Source organism: Aquarana catesbeiana, linkage group LG08 (genome assembly GCF_042186555.1).
Source record: "Aquarana catesbeiana isolate 2022-GZ linkage group LG08, ASM4218655v1, whole genome shotgun sequence".
NCBI classification, from domain to species: Eukaryota; Metazoa; Chordata; class Amphibia; order Anura; family Ranidae; genus Aquarana; species Aquarana catesbeiana.
Window position 1 is genome coordinate 148,700,410 of NC_133331.1, and position 13,948 is coordinate 148,714,357.

A 13,948-nucleotide genomic window follows, 5' to 3' on the forward strand; every position below is an offset into this window, starting at 1 on the left:
AAGATTTTTATTTTTATTGCCTCTTCATTAGAAAGTCTTGCAGCCAGTTGTGTCCATCTTCTTCCAAAGATATGTATCTGCAACATGACTAGTAGATGTTTCATGGGGCTAGAAAGCAGCCCAGCAAAGCAGTAATGTTTATTCACACCACAATACAACAATAAGCACAGTATCTCTGTTGTGGGATGGGGGCTGATATAAAGCATCAGTTTAAAACCCATAAGGTTAAAAAAATTGAATAAAATTACCCAAGCCAATTTTATAGTTAGGGTTAGGTTGTCAGTTTTAGCTTTAGAGTCTTGATTGGCTTAGAGGGCTGCTCTCACTGTCTGAACACTGCTATGCATAACATTACAGAAGGCTGATATTAGGGAAGATTCAGGTTGTTATTAGGGGTGCGCATCTTCACTGGCCTCACGATTCCATTAGATTATGATTATGTCAAGGATTCGATCCGATTCCGTGATGCATCACGATGCATCACGATTACAGCGCAAGTGCGCATGGTTTTCATAAAAAAAAATTCAAGTAGTCAGGAGAACTCCATTTTTTTAATTCTATCTGTTCTTAAGAAAAAAAGAGACAGCAGAGGTGCTCCAGGCTCTCCTCCAAAATACTAAAGAAGATGGTCAGAGACTGCAGACATACTACAGGAGATGGTCAGAGACTGCAGACCTACTACAGGAGATGATCAGAGACTGCAAACATGCTACAGGAGATGATCAGAGACTGCAGACATGCTACAGGAGATGGTCAGAGACTGCAGAGATGCTACAGGAGATGGTCAGAGACTGCAGACATGCTACAGGAGATGGTCAGAGACTGCAGACATAGTACAGGAGATGGTGAGAGACTGCGGACATAGTACAGGAGATGGTCAGAGACTGCGAACATGGTACAGGAGATAGTCAGACTGCAGAATAATACAGGAGATAGTCAGAGACTGCAGACATAATACAGGAGATGGTCAGAGACTGCAGACATAATACAGGAGATGGTCAGAGAATGCAGACATAATACAGGAGATGGTCAGAGACTGCGGACATAATACAGGAGATGGTCAGAGACTGCGGACATAATACAGGAGATGATCAGAGACAATGGACATGCTACAGGAGATGGTCAAAGACTGCGGACAATAATGCAGAGTTGTGGTGTGAAGGCACATAGAAGACAATTCTATGATATGGACTTGTGTTAGGTTATGTAGATCAGCTGAATGGTGATTGTGACACAACCTGACAGATGGTCAGACTGGTAAAAGAAAGCAATACACAGTGTGTGTCACCCCAGCATCATACTGGGATTAATAATAAGAGCAGACATTTGTGTTTTTGTTTCTGACAATCTAATGGTGTCCTGTGTCCCCTCCTGAGCTGTCATCACATTCAGAAAGATATCACACCATTGCTCCTCCTGTCTATATTTCTCCTCCTTGCAGCCCATTCCCCCGCAGTGACAATGACATTACTCATCACAGGTGACACATCAGATTCCTACATGCCCGGACTCCTCCCTGTGTCCCCGGATCACAGCACCCCCCTCCCCCTCTGTACTTACATGCTGCTCTGCCGGTGCTGGTGGCCGTTCTGCGGGCCCCAGCTGCTGGTCTCCCTGGTAAAGCTGTAAACACTGAGTTGCCTAGTGATAAGGGGGCGTGGCCAGGCAGGCGCACACGGGCGATAGAGGATCATTTGAGGGAACTTACTTGAAGAAACGTGTCATTGCTGTCCCTCTGACCATGGCAGCCTGTAATGAGAAGGGCGATCTGCCTGCTCACCATCTCCCCCCGATCTCCATTCCAGCCACCGGTGTTTTTGCATCTCACGTCTCTCCTGAGGTCAGCAGGGAATTCTCCCAGGAGAGCGATCCGTGCATATAGCTGTTGTGTATATGCCGCTCATGTGACTCCCAGCCCGCCTCCCTCCTCTCACGTCTCTCCTGATGTCAGCCCCGCCCGCCTCCCTTTTGACCTGATAGCTCCAGTCAGTGGGCGGGGCTGACATCAGGAGAGACGTGAGAGGAGCAAGGCGGGCCAGGAGTCACATGAGCGGCATAAACACAAGTAACAGCTATATGCACGGAGCGCTCTCCCGGGAGGGGCGGGGCAAGAAATCAATTCTTCCGATCGCATGCATCGATGCCACATCGGGGACACCCGAATCGCGATGCAGCGATTAATTTCAGCGCCCCTAGTTGTTATGCTAGTTGTTCATAATCATTTTAAAATAATATGTAACTGGATTTAATGACCGACTTTATCTTATAGGGAGAATGATAGTTAGTGGGTAAGGTAGCAGCTTTGGTTCATCTATACTTTGATTAAAGTGGATGTAAACCCAATGTCATCCTCTCTAAACTACTGCCATAGGAGTTATCTATAAGGATATACATGCCTCCTGCATGTATCTTTATCTGTCAAATGTCTCCCCTCTGTCTGTTATTAGACCCGAAAAACTGCATATTCTGTGGGTGGGTCTGTTGTCTGGAGCTCAGTGGGCGGAGTCGTGATGTCAGTAGACTCCCCACCCACATCTACACTCCCCTTTTCAATATGCATTTTCTCCTGTGTATTTCTAACACTGAACTTCTGCTATGATCTCTAACATCCAGTGAAAAGACAGGAAAGTAACCACATGACTTCAGCATGCCAAATCATGCTGAGGTGTGGAACAGCCAACCCTTGCAGAGATGCTGAACAAAGGAGTGGGAGGGAATTAAAAAATACTGCATGTCTCTAAGGCTAGTGCACAAGATATGTAAATCACCTGTCACTCACAGCAAGGGGGAGTATTTGACAAAGTTTTTCTCAGTTTGTCAAGATTTATCTCACTGAAAAATAAAAGAGGATTGCTCAGAGCTGGATTAACTCTGTGTGGCAAGACTGGGCTCAAATGATAGGAAATCTTATACTCTACAGTATGATAAAAAAAAAAAAAAAGTGGGTTTACATCCACTTTAATATTGAAAAGGATTGCAATGGAAACAAAGAATACACCCCATTTGCATTTTCTGTTTTGATGTTTCCTCATCAGACGCTAACTGCCTTCCACTGCATCATCCCTTTTAAAGTGAAAGGCAGGTATACAGCTTTGAAACATCATATTATGCTCCATGTTTACTTCAGGATTATAAAGATTGTAGCCCAGCCTCCTGGGCATCCACCAGAACCTAGGAATATGCTTGGGCTGAGTTCAGTTTGGAGTTCAGTTTTAAGGAAATTTTCAGGGAAATCCTTGTTTATGATGGTTGTGTGTTTTGTAATGGAACCTCTGTAACAGCTCTTGCATGCTTGAACTTGCAGCCTCCTGGGAGATATGGACAGTAAATATACCAGGAGCACGCAGGACCAGGTATACTTACAGCGGGGACGGAAAGTATTTAGACCCCCTTAAATTTTTCACTCTTTGTTATATTGCAGCCATTTGCTAAAATCATTTATGTTCATTTTTTTCCTCATTAATGTACACACAGCACCCCATATTGACAGAAAAACACAGAATTGTTGACATTTTTGCAGATTTATTAAAAAAAGAAAAACTGAAATATCACATGGTCCTAAGTATTCAGACCCTTTACTGTGACACTTATATATTCAACTCAGGTGCTGTCCATTTCTTCTGATCATCCTTCTACACCTTCATTTGAGTCCAGCTGTGTTTATTTATACTGATTGGACTTGATTAGGAAAGCCACAAACCTGTCTATATAAGACCTTGCAGCTCACAGTGCATGTCAGAGCAAATGAGAATCATGAGGTCAAAGGAACTGCCTGAAGAGCTCAGACAGAATTGTGGCAAGGCACAGATCTGGCCGAGGTTACAAAAAAATTTCTGCTACACTTAAGGTTCCTAAGAGCACAGTGGCCTCCATAATCCTTAAATGTAAGACGTTTGGGACGACCAGATCCCTTCCTAGAGCTGGCCATCTGGCCAAACAGAGATATCGGGGGGGAGAAGAGCCTTGGTGAGAGAGGTGAAGAAGAACCCAAAGATCACTGTAGCTGAGCTCCAGAGATGCAGTCGGGAGATGGGAGAAAGATGTAGAAAATCAACCATCACTGCAGCCCTCCACCAGTCAGGGCTTTATGGCAGAGTGGCCCGACGGAAGCCTCTCCTCAGTGTAAGACACATGAAAGCCCACATGGCGTTTGTAAAAAACACCTGAAGCACTCCAAGATGGTGAGAAATAAGATTCTCTGGTCTGAGGAGACCAAGATAGAACATTTTGGCCTTAATTCTAAGCGGTATGTGTGGAGAAAACCAGGCACTGCTCATCACCTGCAGTGACAGGACAACTGGTTGCAATTGAGGGAAAGATGAATGCGGCCAAGTACAGGGATATCCTGGACGAAAACCTTCTCCAGAGTGCTCAGGACCTCAGACTGGGCCGAAGGTTTACCTTCCAACAAGACAATGACCCAAAGCACACAGCTAAAATAACGAAGGAGTGGCTTCACAACAACTCTGTGACTGTTCTTGAATGGCCCAGCCAGAGCCCTGACTTAAACCCAATTGAGCATCTCTGGAGAGACCTAAAAATGGCTGTCCACCAACGTTTACCATCCAACCTGACAGAACTGGAGAGGATCTGCAAAGGGGGAATGGCAGAGAATCCCCAAATCCAGGTGTGAAAAACTTGTTGCATCTTTCCCAAAAAGACTCATGGCTGTATTAGATCAAAAGGGTGCTTCTACTAAATACTGAGCAAAGGGTCTGAATACTTAGGACTATGTGATATTTCAGTTTTTCTTTTTTAATAAATTTGCAAAAATGTCAACAATTCTGTGTTTTTCTGTCAATATGGGGTGCTGTGTGTACATTAATGAGGAAAAAAAATACTAAATACAAAACTTAAATGATTTTAGCAAATGGCTGCAATATAACAAAGAGTGAAAAATTTAAGGGGGTCTGAATACTTTCCGTCTTCACTGTACTTCTGGCCTTGGCCAGAATGAAGGTGGTTGAGCTGGGCAAAAAGCACAATTGTTATAAATAAACTGAAAAAACCCCCCAAACAATTCTGCCTTGGGGGTGTTTGTTTTAAAGCATTAGTGCAGCCAAAAATCAAAGAAAGAAAAATCAGTACAAGGGATGTGTCCCTTGTGCTGATTTCTCTACTGTTAATAGTAATTCTCCTCTGTCCTGTTCCTTGCCACCCTCACCGCCATAATCTTCCAGTGCAGTGGGAGTTAATACAACCAAAAGGGCTGTCACAGGCTTTCATCAAGAGAGCGTGACTATGCTTGCCCTTCCCGTCCCGCTCCACCATTTATAGAAGCTGCACTATGGCATTTATTTTTGAAACATGAACTGTGAATGGAGGACGCAGAGCTATAATTCTCTCACCCGTTCTTCATTTCTAGATTCTGTTTCATTTATAGAAGCTGTGATATGGCTTATATGACTGGAACAGATGGGAGGAAAGGGCAGGAAGAGTCAGGCTCTCTTGATGAGAGCCTGTGACAGCCCCTTAGTGGTATTAACCCCTGGCACCCTGGAATATTGTGGGGGTGGGGCAGGACAGAGGAGAATAAAAATACAGCAGAAGAATCAACACAAGGGAGACATCCTACTGACTGTAAGTTATGCCCCTTCTGCTGATTTTTCTGTTTTTGATCTTGGTTGCACTTAGGCTTTAAACTGATCTTACTCCCTTTTGGGAGTTAAATTATGCTTTAATGCTTCCAAAATTTGCAACTCCCTCTAAAAGCTGGATGTTCCCTCTTCTCTCAAATTATGGTTTTCCAAAATGAACAACATCCGATGTTAGCAGGTTATTGAATCATGCGTAGGAAGCTTGTTTTATGCAGCTTATACCTTTACTTTCATGGAGGATATCAAAGCATGTCTTTATCATAGAACAGGAAGAGAACACAAACGAGTACACATAACACAGTAAGGATGGTACTTCCTCTGATTACATTATATCATAGAATTCATGCTATAACATTGCAGAGCCACCTGCTGGTATAAACAGATATAATGCATATATATAATTCACAGTACTTTACATTACATGCTGTTATTCTTTCAACACCCCTTCTCAACAGCATGTGCTTTGTCAAATTATAGTCAGCTTCTTCTGGAAATAGCTATGACATTCCTTCAATAAAGGTTTGGTGAGTGCATCGGCAGTTAACTCCTCTAACGGGCAATATTGAATGTCAATAACACCTTGCTATTGATTGTCCCTCAGTAGGGGACACTTGACGTCGATGTGTTTGGTCCTAGGATTGACCCGTTCTGATTGCGTAAGCTTTATACATCCCTGGTTGTCTTCAAAAATGATCTGTGAATGGAGGACGCAGAGCTATCGATCTCTCACCCATCCTCCATTTCTAGATCCTGTTTCATTTATAGAAACCGTGGTATGGCTTATATGAATGGAACAGATGGGAGGAAAGGGCAGGCAGAGTCAGGCTCTTTTGATGAGAGCCTGTGACAGCCCCTTAGTGGTAATAACCCCCGGCACTCTGGAATATTGTGGGGGTGGGTCAGGATGGAGGAGAATTAAGAAACAGCAGAAGAATCAACACAAGGTAGACATCCTACTGACTGTAAGTTATGTCCCTTCTGCTGATTTTTCTGTTTTTGATTTTGGCTGCACTTAGGCTTCAAACTGATCTTACTCCCTTTTGGGAGTTAAATTATGCTTTAATGCTCCCAAAATTTTCAACTCCCTCTGAAAGCTGGATGCTCCCTAATCTCTCAAATCCTTTTCCAAAATGAACAACATCCAATATATGGAAGATTTGATGGTCTTCGTGAAGCACCAAAAGGTGACATTTCAAAATAAATAGTTCTACTTGATAGACTATACTTATTCCCGAGGAATACAAAAAAACATTATTCCCGATACCTAACCAATCTTTGGAGGATCACCAGGATTGAGACCTGCGGCTCCTCCTTCACCTAGAGATAGGGAGTGTGATGGCTGCCACAAATACAGAGTACCTCTCCCCCTCCTCCTTTTTTTCTATATCCTTTTTTTCATCTTTCACTTTTCTCCTTAGCCTTCCTCTGCTATAAAAAAAAGAAAAGAAAAAAGGAAACACGGTTGCGAACCTCAATATTGTAATCGTAAAGAGACTGTTATTCAGCACATGATTTTGTATGTTAGGATTCTTTGGAATGTGCACTTGTGTTGCCATTTCTGTCATTTTGCTTGAAGTTTATAAAAACTGTTTCAACTGTATTCCAAACCCGTTGAAGAAAATAATTTACAAAAAGTGCGTTTTGATTTCTGTTATTTTTCTTTTTCACAGGATCGTGGGGTGGAAAGCACCATTTTCCAGAACCCATCAAAACTCCACTTGACAATAGGAACACTGGTTTTGCTGAATGAAAATGAAGTGGATCAGGCATGCCAGCTGTTACAGAAGTGCAAAGGGGAATTTCTGGAGTGAGTGTATTATCTTTTATTATACCCATGACATAAAATTGCAAAGGACTTTTTGAGGTGCTTTTGTGATTCTGTCAACTTGTTCTCTGTAATGCCATTTCTTCAGCATTTGTAAGGAATACTAACATTGCTTATAGCCAGCATAATAGCAGAGATACAAAAAGTCGCCTTGAAGTTTTGTCTCTAACGAGTACAAGCTCTCTGCTTATGACCTTTAGACTTTCTATGGTAATAGAATATTACTGTAAGTTTTCATATAATTGGACATTACACTTTTTAAAGTCTCTCTGAGTCATATATATGACAAAATTAACCCCAGTACACAACCTTCTTGAAAAAATGCTGTCATTGCATTTTATGAACTGTGTCCACCTTTTGTAGGTGAAACCGCATTGGCTGTATATTTTCAAACAAAATTAGGAGAAAAAGACTAAGGGACTTTTAAGATACTGAAAAACGTCATGAAGTACAGGAGATGGTCAGAGACTGCAGACATAATACAAGAGATGGTCAGAGACTGCAAACCTACTACAGGAGATGGTCAGAGACTGCAGACCTACTACAGGAGATGGTCAGAGACTGCAGACATAATACAGGAGATGATTAGAGACTGCAGACATACTACAGGCGATGGTCAGAGACTGCAGACACAGTACAGGAGATGGTCAGAGACTGCAGACATAATACAGGAGATGGTCAGAGATTGCAGACATAATACAGGAGATGGTCAGAGACTGCAGACCTACTACAGGAGATGGTCAGAGACTGCAGACATACTACAGGAGATGGTCAGAGACTGCAGACACAGTACAGGAGATGGTCAGAGACTGCAGACATGATACCGGAGATGGTCAGAGACTGCAGACATAATACAGGAGATGGTCAGAGACTGCAGACCTACTACAGGAGATGGTCAGACTGCAGACCTACTACAGGAGATGGTCAGAGACTGCGGAAATGATGCAAGAGATAGACAATGTCCCCATAACGTCCCCCCAAACGACAATGTATGCCATTTCATTAATTATGGTTTATGAATGTCTTATTGTCTCAGTGATTGATTCACATCACAACTTTATTGATACCTTTTTCTTTTGTGTATGATTTATGGTTTTGCTCATCACTGCCCCCACACATGCAATGCATGGCTGCATTTGTGGGGTCAGTGATTAGCAAAACCATAAATCATACAAAAAATAAAAAGGTATCAATGAAGTTGTGATGTGAATCAATCACTGAGACAATAAGACATGCATAAACCATAATTAATGAAATGGCATGGTCACTTTAATGTTTAGGTCCACCATCAAGTTTATTATTTTATTAGGGTCATAATTTGGCATATTTGTATTACAAGGTAAGAGTACTTAGTGCCTAGCTATCATGCTGCCATACTGTAAGCATTCTCTGAGTGGGTAACACGGAAATTTTGCTAGCTATGCTTATTACAAAAAAATAATTTCAATATAAATAAGAGACAGTCCAATTTAAAATTTGATAGAATTCCTCTACTTAATCCAATGATATTATGATCTAATTAACCACTTCAGCCCCGGACCATTATGCTGCCTAAGGACCAGAGGACTTTTTCCAATTTGGCACTGCATCGCTTTAACTGCTAATTGCGCGGTCATGCAATGCTGTACCCAAACGAAATTTGTGTCCTTTTCTTCCCACAAATAGAGCTTTCTTTTGATGGTATTTGATCACCTCTGCCGTTTTTATTTTTTGCGCTATAAACGGAAAAAGAATGAAAATTATGAAAAAAAATTATATTTTCTACTGTTTGTTATAAAAAAAATCCAATAAACTCAATTTTAGTCATACATTTAGGCCAAAATGTATTCGGCCACATGTCTTTGGTAAAAAAAAAGTCAATAAGTGTATATTTATTGGTTTGCGCAAAAGTTATAGCGTCTACAAACTAGGGTACATTTTCTGGAATTTACACAGCTTTTAGTTTATGACTGCCTATGTCATTTCTTGAGGTGCTAAAATGGCAGGGCAGTACAAACCCCCCCCCCAAATGACCCCATTTTGGAAAGTAGACACCCCAAGGAAATTGCTGAGAGGCATGTTGAACCCATTGAATATTTATTTTTTTGTCCCAAGTGATTGAATAATGACAAAAAAATAAAAAATAAAATATTTACAAAAAGTTGTCACTAAATGATATATTGCTCACACAGGCCATGGGTCTATGTGGAATTGCACCCTAAAATAAATTTAGCTGCTTCTCCTGAGTACGGGGATACCACATGTGTGGGACTTTTTGGGAGCCTAGCCGCGTACGGGGCCCCGAAAACCAATCACCGCCTTCAGGATTTCTAAGGGCGTAAATTTTTGATTTCACTCCTCACTACCTATCACAGTTTTGAAGCCCATAAAATGCCCAGATAGCAACATCCCCCCCCCCCAAATGACCCCATTTTGGAAAGTAGACACCCCAAGCTATTTGCTGAGAGGCATGTTGATTCCATGGAATATTTTATTTTTTGACACAAGTTGCGGGAAAGTGACAAAATTTTTTTTTTTTTTTTGCACAAAGTTGTCACTAAATGATATATTGCTCACACAGGCCATGGGCATATGTGGAATTGCACCCCAAAATACATTTAGCTGCTTCTCCTGAGTATGGGAATACCACATGTGTGGGACTTTTTGGGAGCCTAGCCACGTACGGGGCCCCGAAAACCAATCACCGCCTTTAGGATTTCTAAGGGTGTAAATTTTTGATTTCACTCTTTACTGCCTATCACAGTTTCGAAGGCCATGGAATGCCCAGGTGGCACAAAACCCCCCCAAATGACCCCATTTTGGAAAGTAGACACCCCAAGCTATTTTCTGAGAGGCATGGTGAGTATTTTGCAGCTCTGTTTTTGAAAATGAAGAAAGACAAGAAAAAACATTTTTTTTTCTTTTTTCAATTTTCAAAACTTTGTGACAAAAAATGAGGTCTGCAAAATACTCACTATACCTCTCAGCAAATAGCTTGGGGTGTCTACTTTACAAAATAGGGTCATTTGGGGGGGTTTTGTGCCACCTGGGCATTCCATGGCCTCCGAAACTGTGATAGGCAGTGAAGAGTGAAATCAAAAATTTACGCCCTTAGAAAGCCTGAAGGCGGTGCTTGGTTTTCGGGGTCCCGTACGCGGCTAGGCTCCCAAAAAGTCTCACACGTGGTATCCCCGTACTCAGGAGAAGCAACAGAATGTATTTTGGGGTGTAATTTCACATATTCTCATGGCATGTTTGAGCAATATATCATTTAGTGACAACTTTGTGCAAAAAAAAAAAAAATTTGTCTCTTTCCCGCAACTTGTGTCACAATATAAAATATTCCATGGACTCGACATGACTCTCAGCAAATAGCTTGGGGTGTCTACTTTCCAAAATGGGGTCATTTGGGGGGGGGGTTTGAACTGTCCTGGCATTTTATGCACAACATTTAGAAGCTTATGTCACACATCACCCACTCTTCTGACCACTTAAAGACAAAGCCCTTTCTGACACTTTTTGTTTACATGAAAAAATTAATTTTTTTTGCAAGAAAATTACTTTGAACCCCCAAACATTATATATTTTTTTAAAGCAAATGCCCTACAGATTAAAATGTTGGGTGTTTCATTTTTTTTTTCACACAGTATTTGCGCAGCGATTTTTCAAACGCATTTTTGGGGGAAAAACACACTTTTTTAAATTTTAATGCACTAAAACACACTATATTGCCCAAATGTTTGATGAAATAAAAAAGATGATCTTAGGCCGAGTACATGGATACCAAACATGACATGGTTTAAAATTGTGCACAAACGTGCAGTGGCGACAAACTAAATACATTTTTAAAAGCCTTTAAAAGCCTTTACAGGATACCACTTTAGATTTACAGAGGAGGTCTACTGCTAAAATTACTGCCCTCGATCTGACGTTCGCGGTGACACCTCACATGCATGGTGCAATTGCTGTTTACATTTGACGCCAGACCGAGGCTTGCGTTCGCCTTTGCGCGAGAGCAGGGGGGGACAGGGGTGCTTTTTTTTTTTTTTTTTTCTTTATTATTTTTTTGCTTTTTTATCTTATTTTTAAACTGTTCCTTTCATTTTTTTTTTTTTTAATCATTTTTATTGTTATCTCAGGGAATGTAAATATCCCCTATGATAGCAATAGGTAGTGACAGGTACTCTTTTTTGAAAAAATTGGGGTCTATTAGACCCTAGATCTCTCCTCTGCCCTCAAAGCATCTGACCACACCAAGATCGGTGTGATAAAATGCTTTCCCAATTTCCCAATGGCGCTGTTTACATCCGGCGAAATCTAAGTCATGAAATGCTCGTAGCTTCCGGTTTCTTAGGCCATAGAGATGTTTGGAGCCACTCTGGTCTCTGATCAGCTCTATGGTCAGCTGGCTGAATCACCGGCTGCATTCTCAGGTTCCCTGTTGAGACAGGAGAGCCAGAGAAAAACACGGAAGACGGTGGGGGGGGGCATTCCCTCCCACTGCTTGTAAAAGCAGTCTAGAGGCTAATTAGCCACTAGGATTGCTTTTACATGAAAGCCGACCGCTGGCTGAAAAGAATGATACCAAGATGATACCTAAACCTGCAGGCATCATTCTGGTATAACCACTCAAAGTCGTGAATGGCGTACCTGAAGACAAAAAAATGGTTAACAATAAAACACAGTAAACGGTAAAGTAAAAAAAATTGCATACCTGAAAAGCAAACATGATAAAACATAATAACAATAAAACATTGCAGAATAGAATACAGTAAAAAAGAGCAGAACAATAGAGAGAGAGAACAATAAAACGACAACTATTTTTTTTTATTTTATATATATTATTTTTTTTTTACACTTTTTTTTGTAACTAACTTTTATAACTGTAACCGGTTCCAGGTTCGGGTCTCTCAAAATGCGATGGCATCTTGGGAGACCCTGTGAAAGTGTGCCTAGTCTGTGCAATGCTGTACCCTACGCTAATACTCAACTAGTGAATGGTAGCGTTCAAAACATTCACCAATGCAAAGACCAGGATTGTCAGGACAGGAGGGACAATAATAGCGGGTGTCACGCCTATATCCGCGCTTGCTGCAGACATGACATCTTTTTTGGGGGGGGGTTCATTGGGTAGGGGTACTCGGGAGGACATAAAGAAAATGCCTCTCATGCAGCCGACTGCATTTGGTTGAGGATGTGAATGGGGGAAGTACGGGCGCTGCAGAAGTGGTGGGTTCCCAATTAGGATTGGCGAATGCAGCAGGAAGGGCATTATGGGCACGACGGCCTGTTTGTCTTCTTCTTGGTGGCAGCAGGACACTACTTGTGCTTGCCACCTCACCAGCTTGAACTGCACTTATGGGACCACTGGTTTGACTACGGTGCTGGTTTGACTACGACCGGGGTGTACTAGGCCACTGGTGCTTGCCAGTTCACCAAAACGCTACCAAAAAAACTGTTAGCGACCGCAGGGATCAGGTGTTTTGTAAGTGACAGTGATCGATCGATACTGCACTTGGGTGGGCTGGGCCGGGCGGAGGGGCAAAACGCAGGTGCTAGCAGGTATCTGGGCTGATCCCGCTAACACTGCGTTTTTGGAAACCCTAAACTGCTGGGGACACTAGTATAGATCTGATCGGATCAGATATTGATCCGTTCAGATACTATACCACTAAGGGAGGTGTACGGTGCATGCGTGGGTGTTAGCGGTACTGGAACTAACCTGACGCTGCCTGGGGCTGGTGCTTGCCAGTTCACCAAAACGCTACCAAAAAAACTGTTAGCGATCGCAGGGATCAGGCCTGACTCTGCGAATGCTGCAGTTATGTGTTTAGTGTTTTGTGTGTGATAGTGATCGATCGATACTGCACTTGGGTGGGCTGGGCGGAGGGGCAAAACGCAGGTGCTAGCAGGTATCTGGGCTGATCCCACTAACACTGCGTTTTTGGGAACCCTAAACTGCTGGGGATGCTAGTATAGATCTGATCGGATCAGATATTGATCCGATCAGATACTATACCACTAAGGGAGGTGTACGGTGCGTGCGTGGGTGTTAGCGGTACTGGCACTAACCTGACGCTGCCTGGGGCTGGTGCTTGCCAGTTCACCAAAATGCTAGCAAAAAAACTGTTAGCGATCGCAGGGATCAGGCCTGACTCTGCGAACGCTGCAGTTATGTGTTTAGTGTTTTGTAAGTGACAGTGATCGATCGATACTGCACTTGGGTGGGCTGGGCTGGGCTGGGCCGGGCGGAGGGGCAAAACGCAGGTGCTAGCAGGTATCTGGGCTGATCCCGCTAACACTGCGTTTTTGGGAACCCTAAACTGCTGGGGACGCTATTATAGATCTGATCGGATCAGATATTGATCCGTACAGATACTATACCACTAAGGGAGGCGTATGCTGCGTGCGTGGGTGTTAGCGGTACTGGCGCTAATCTGACGCTGCCTGGGGCGACGCATATCACCGCCGGGCGATCAGGGGGCTAAACCTTTATTCGGTAATAAACGGCGGGTGCCCTGACACTATAAAAAATAAACGAACTAAC

At 42.6% G+C, this 13,948-nt stretch overlaps 1 protein-coding gene across 1 annotated transcript in view; it reads left to right on the forward strand.

Annotated features, from left to right (window-relative positions):
• ASCC1 (activating signal cointegrator 1 complex subunit 1) overlaps positions 1-13,948 on the forward strand; it is a 441,223-nt gene that overhangs the window by 159,995 nt on the left and 267,280 nt on the right. Inside the window, exon 6 of the mRNA XM_073596562.1 lies at positions 7,268-7,404. Coding sequence (XP_073452663.1) covers positions 7,268-7,404 — 137 coding nt within the window. The remainder of the gene's footprint in view (positions 1-7,267; positions 7,405-13,948) is intronic.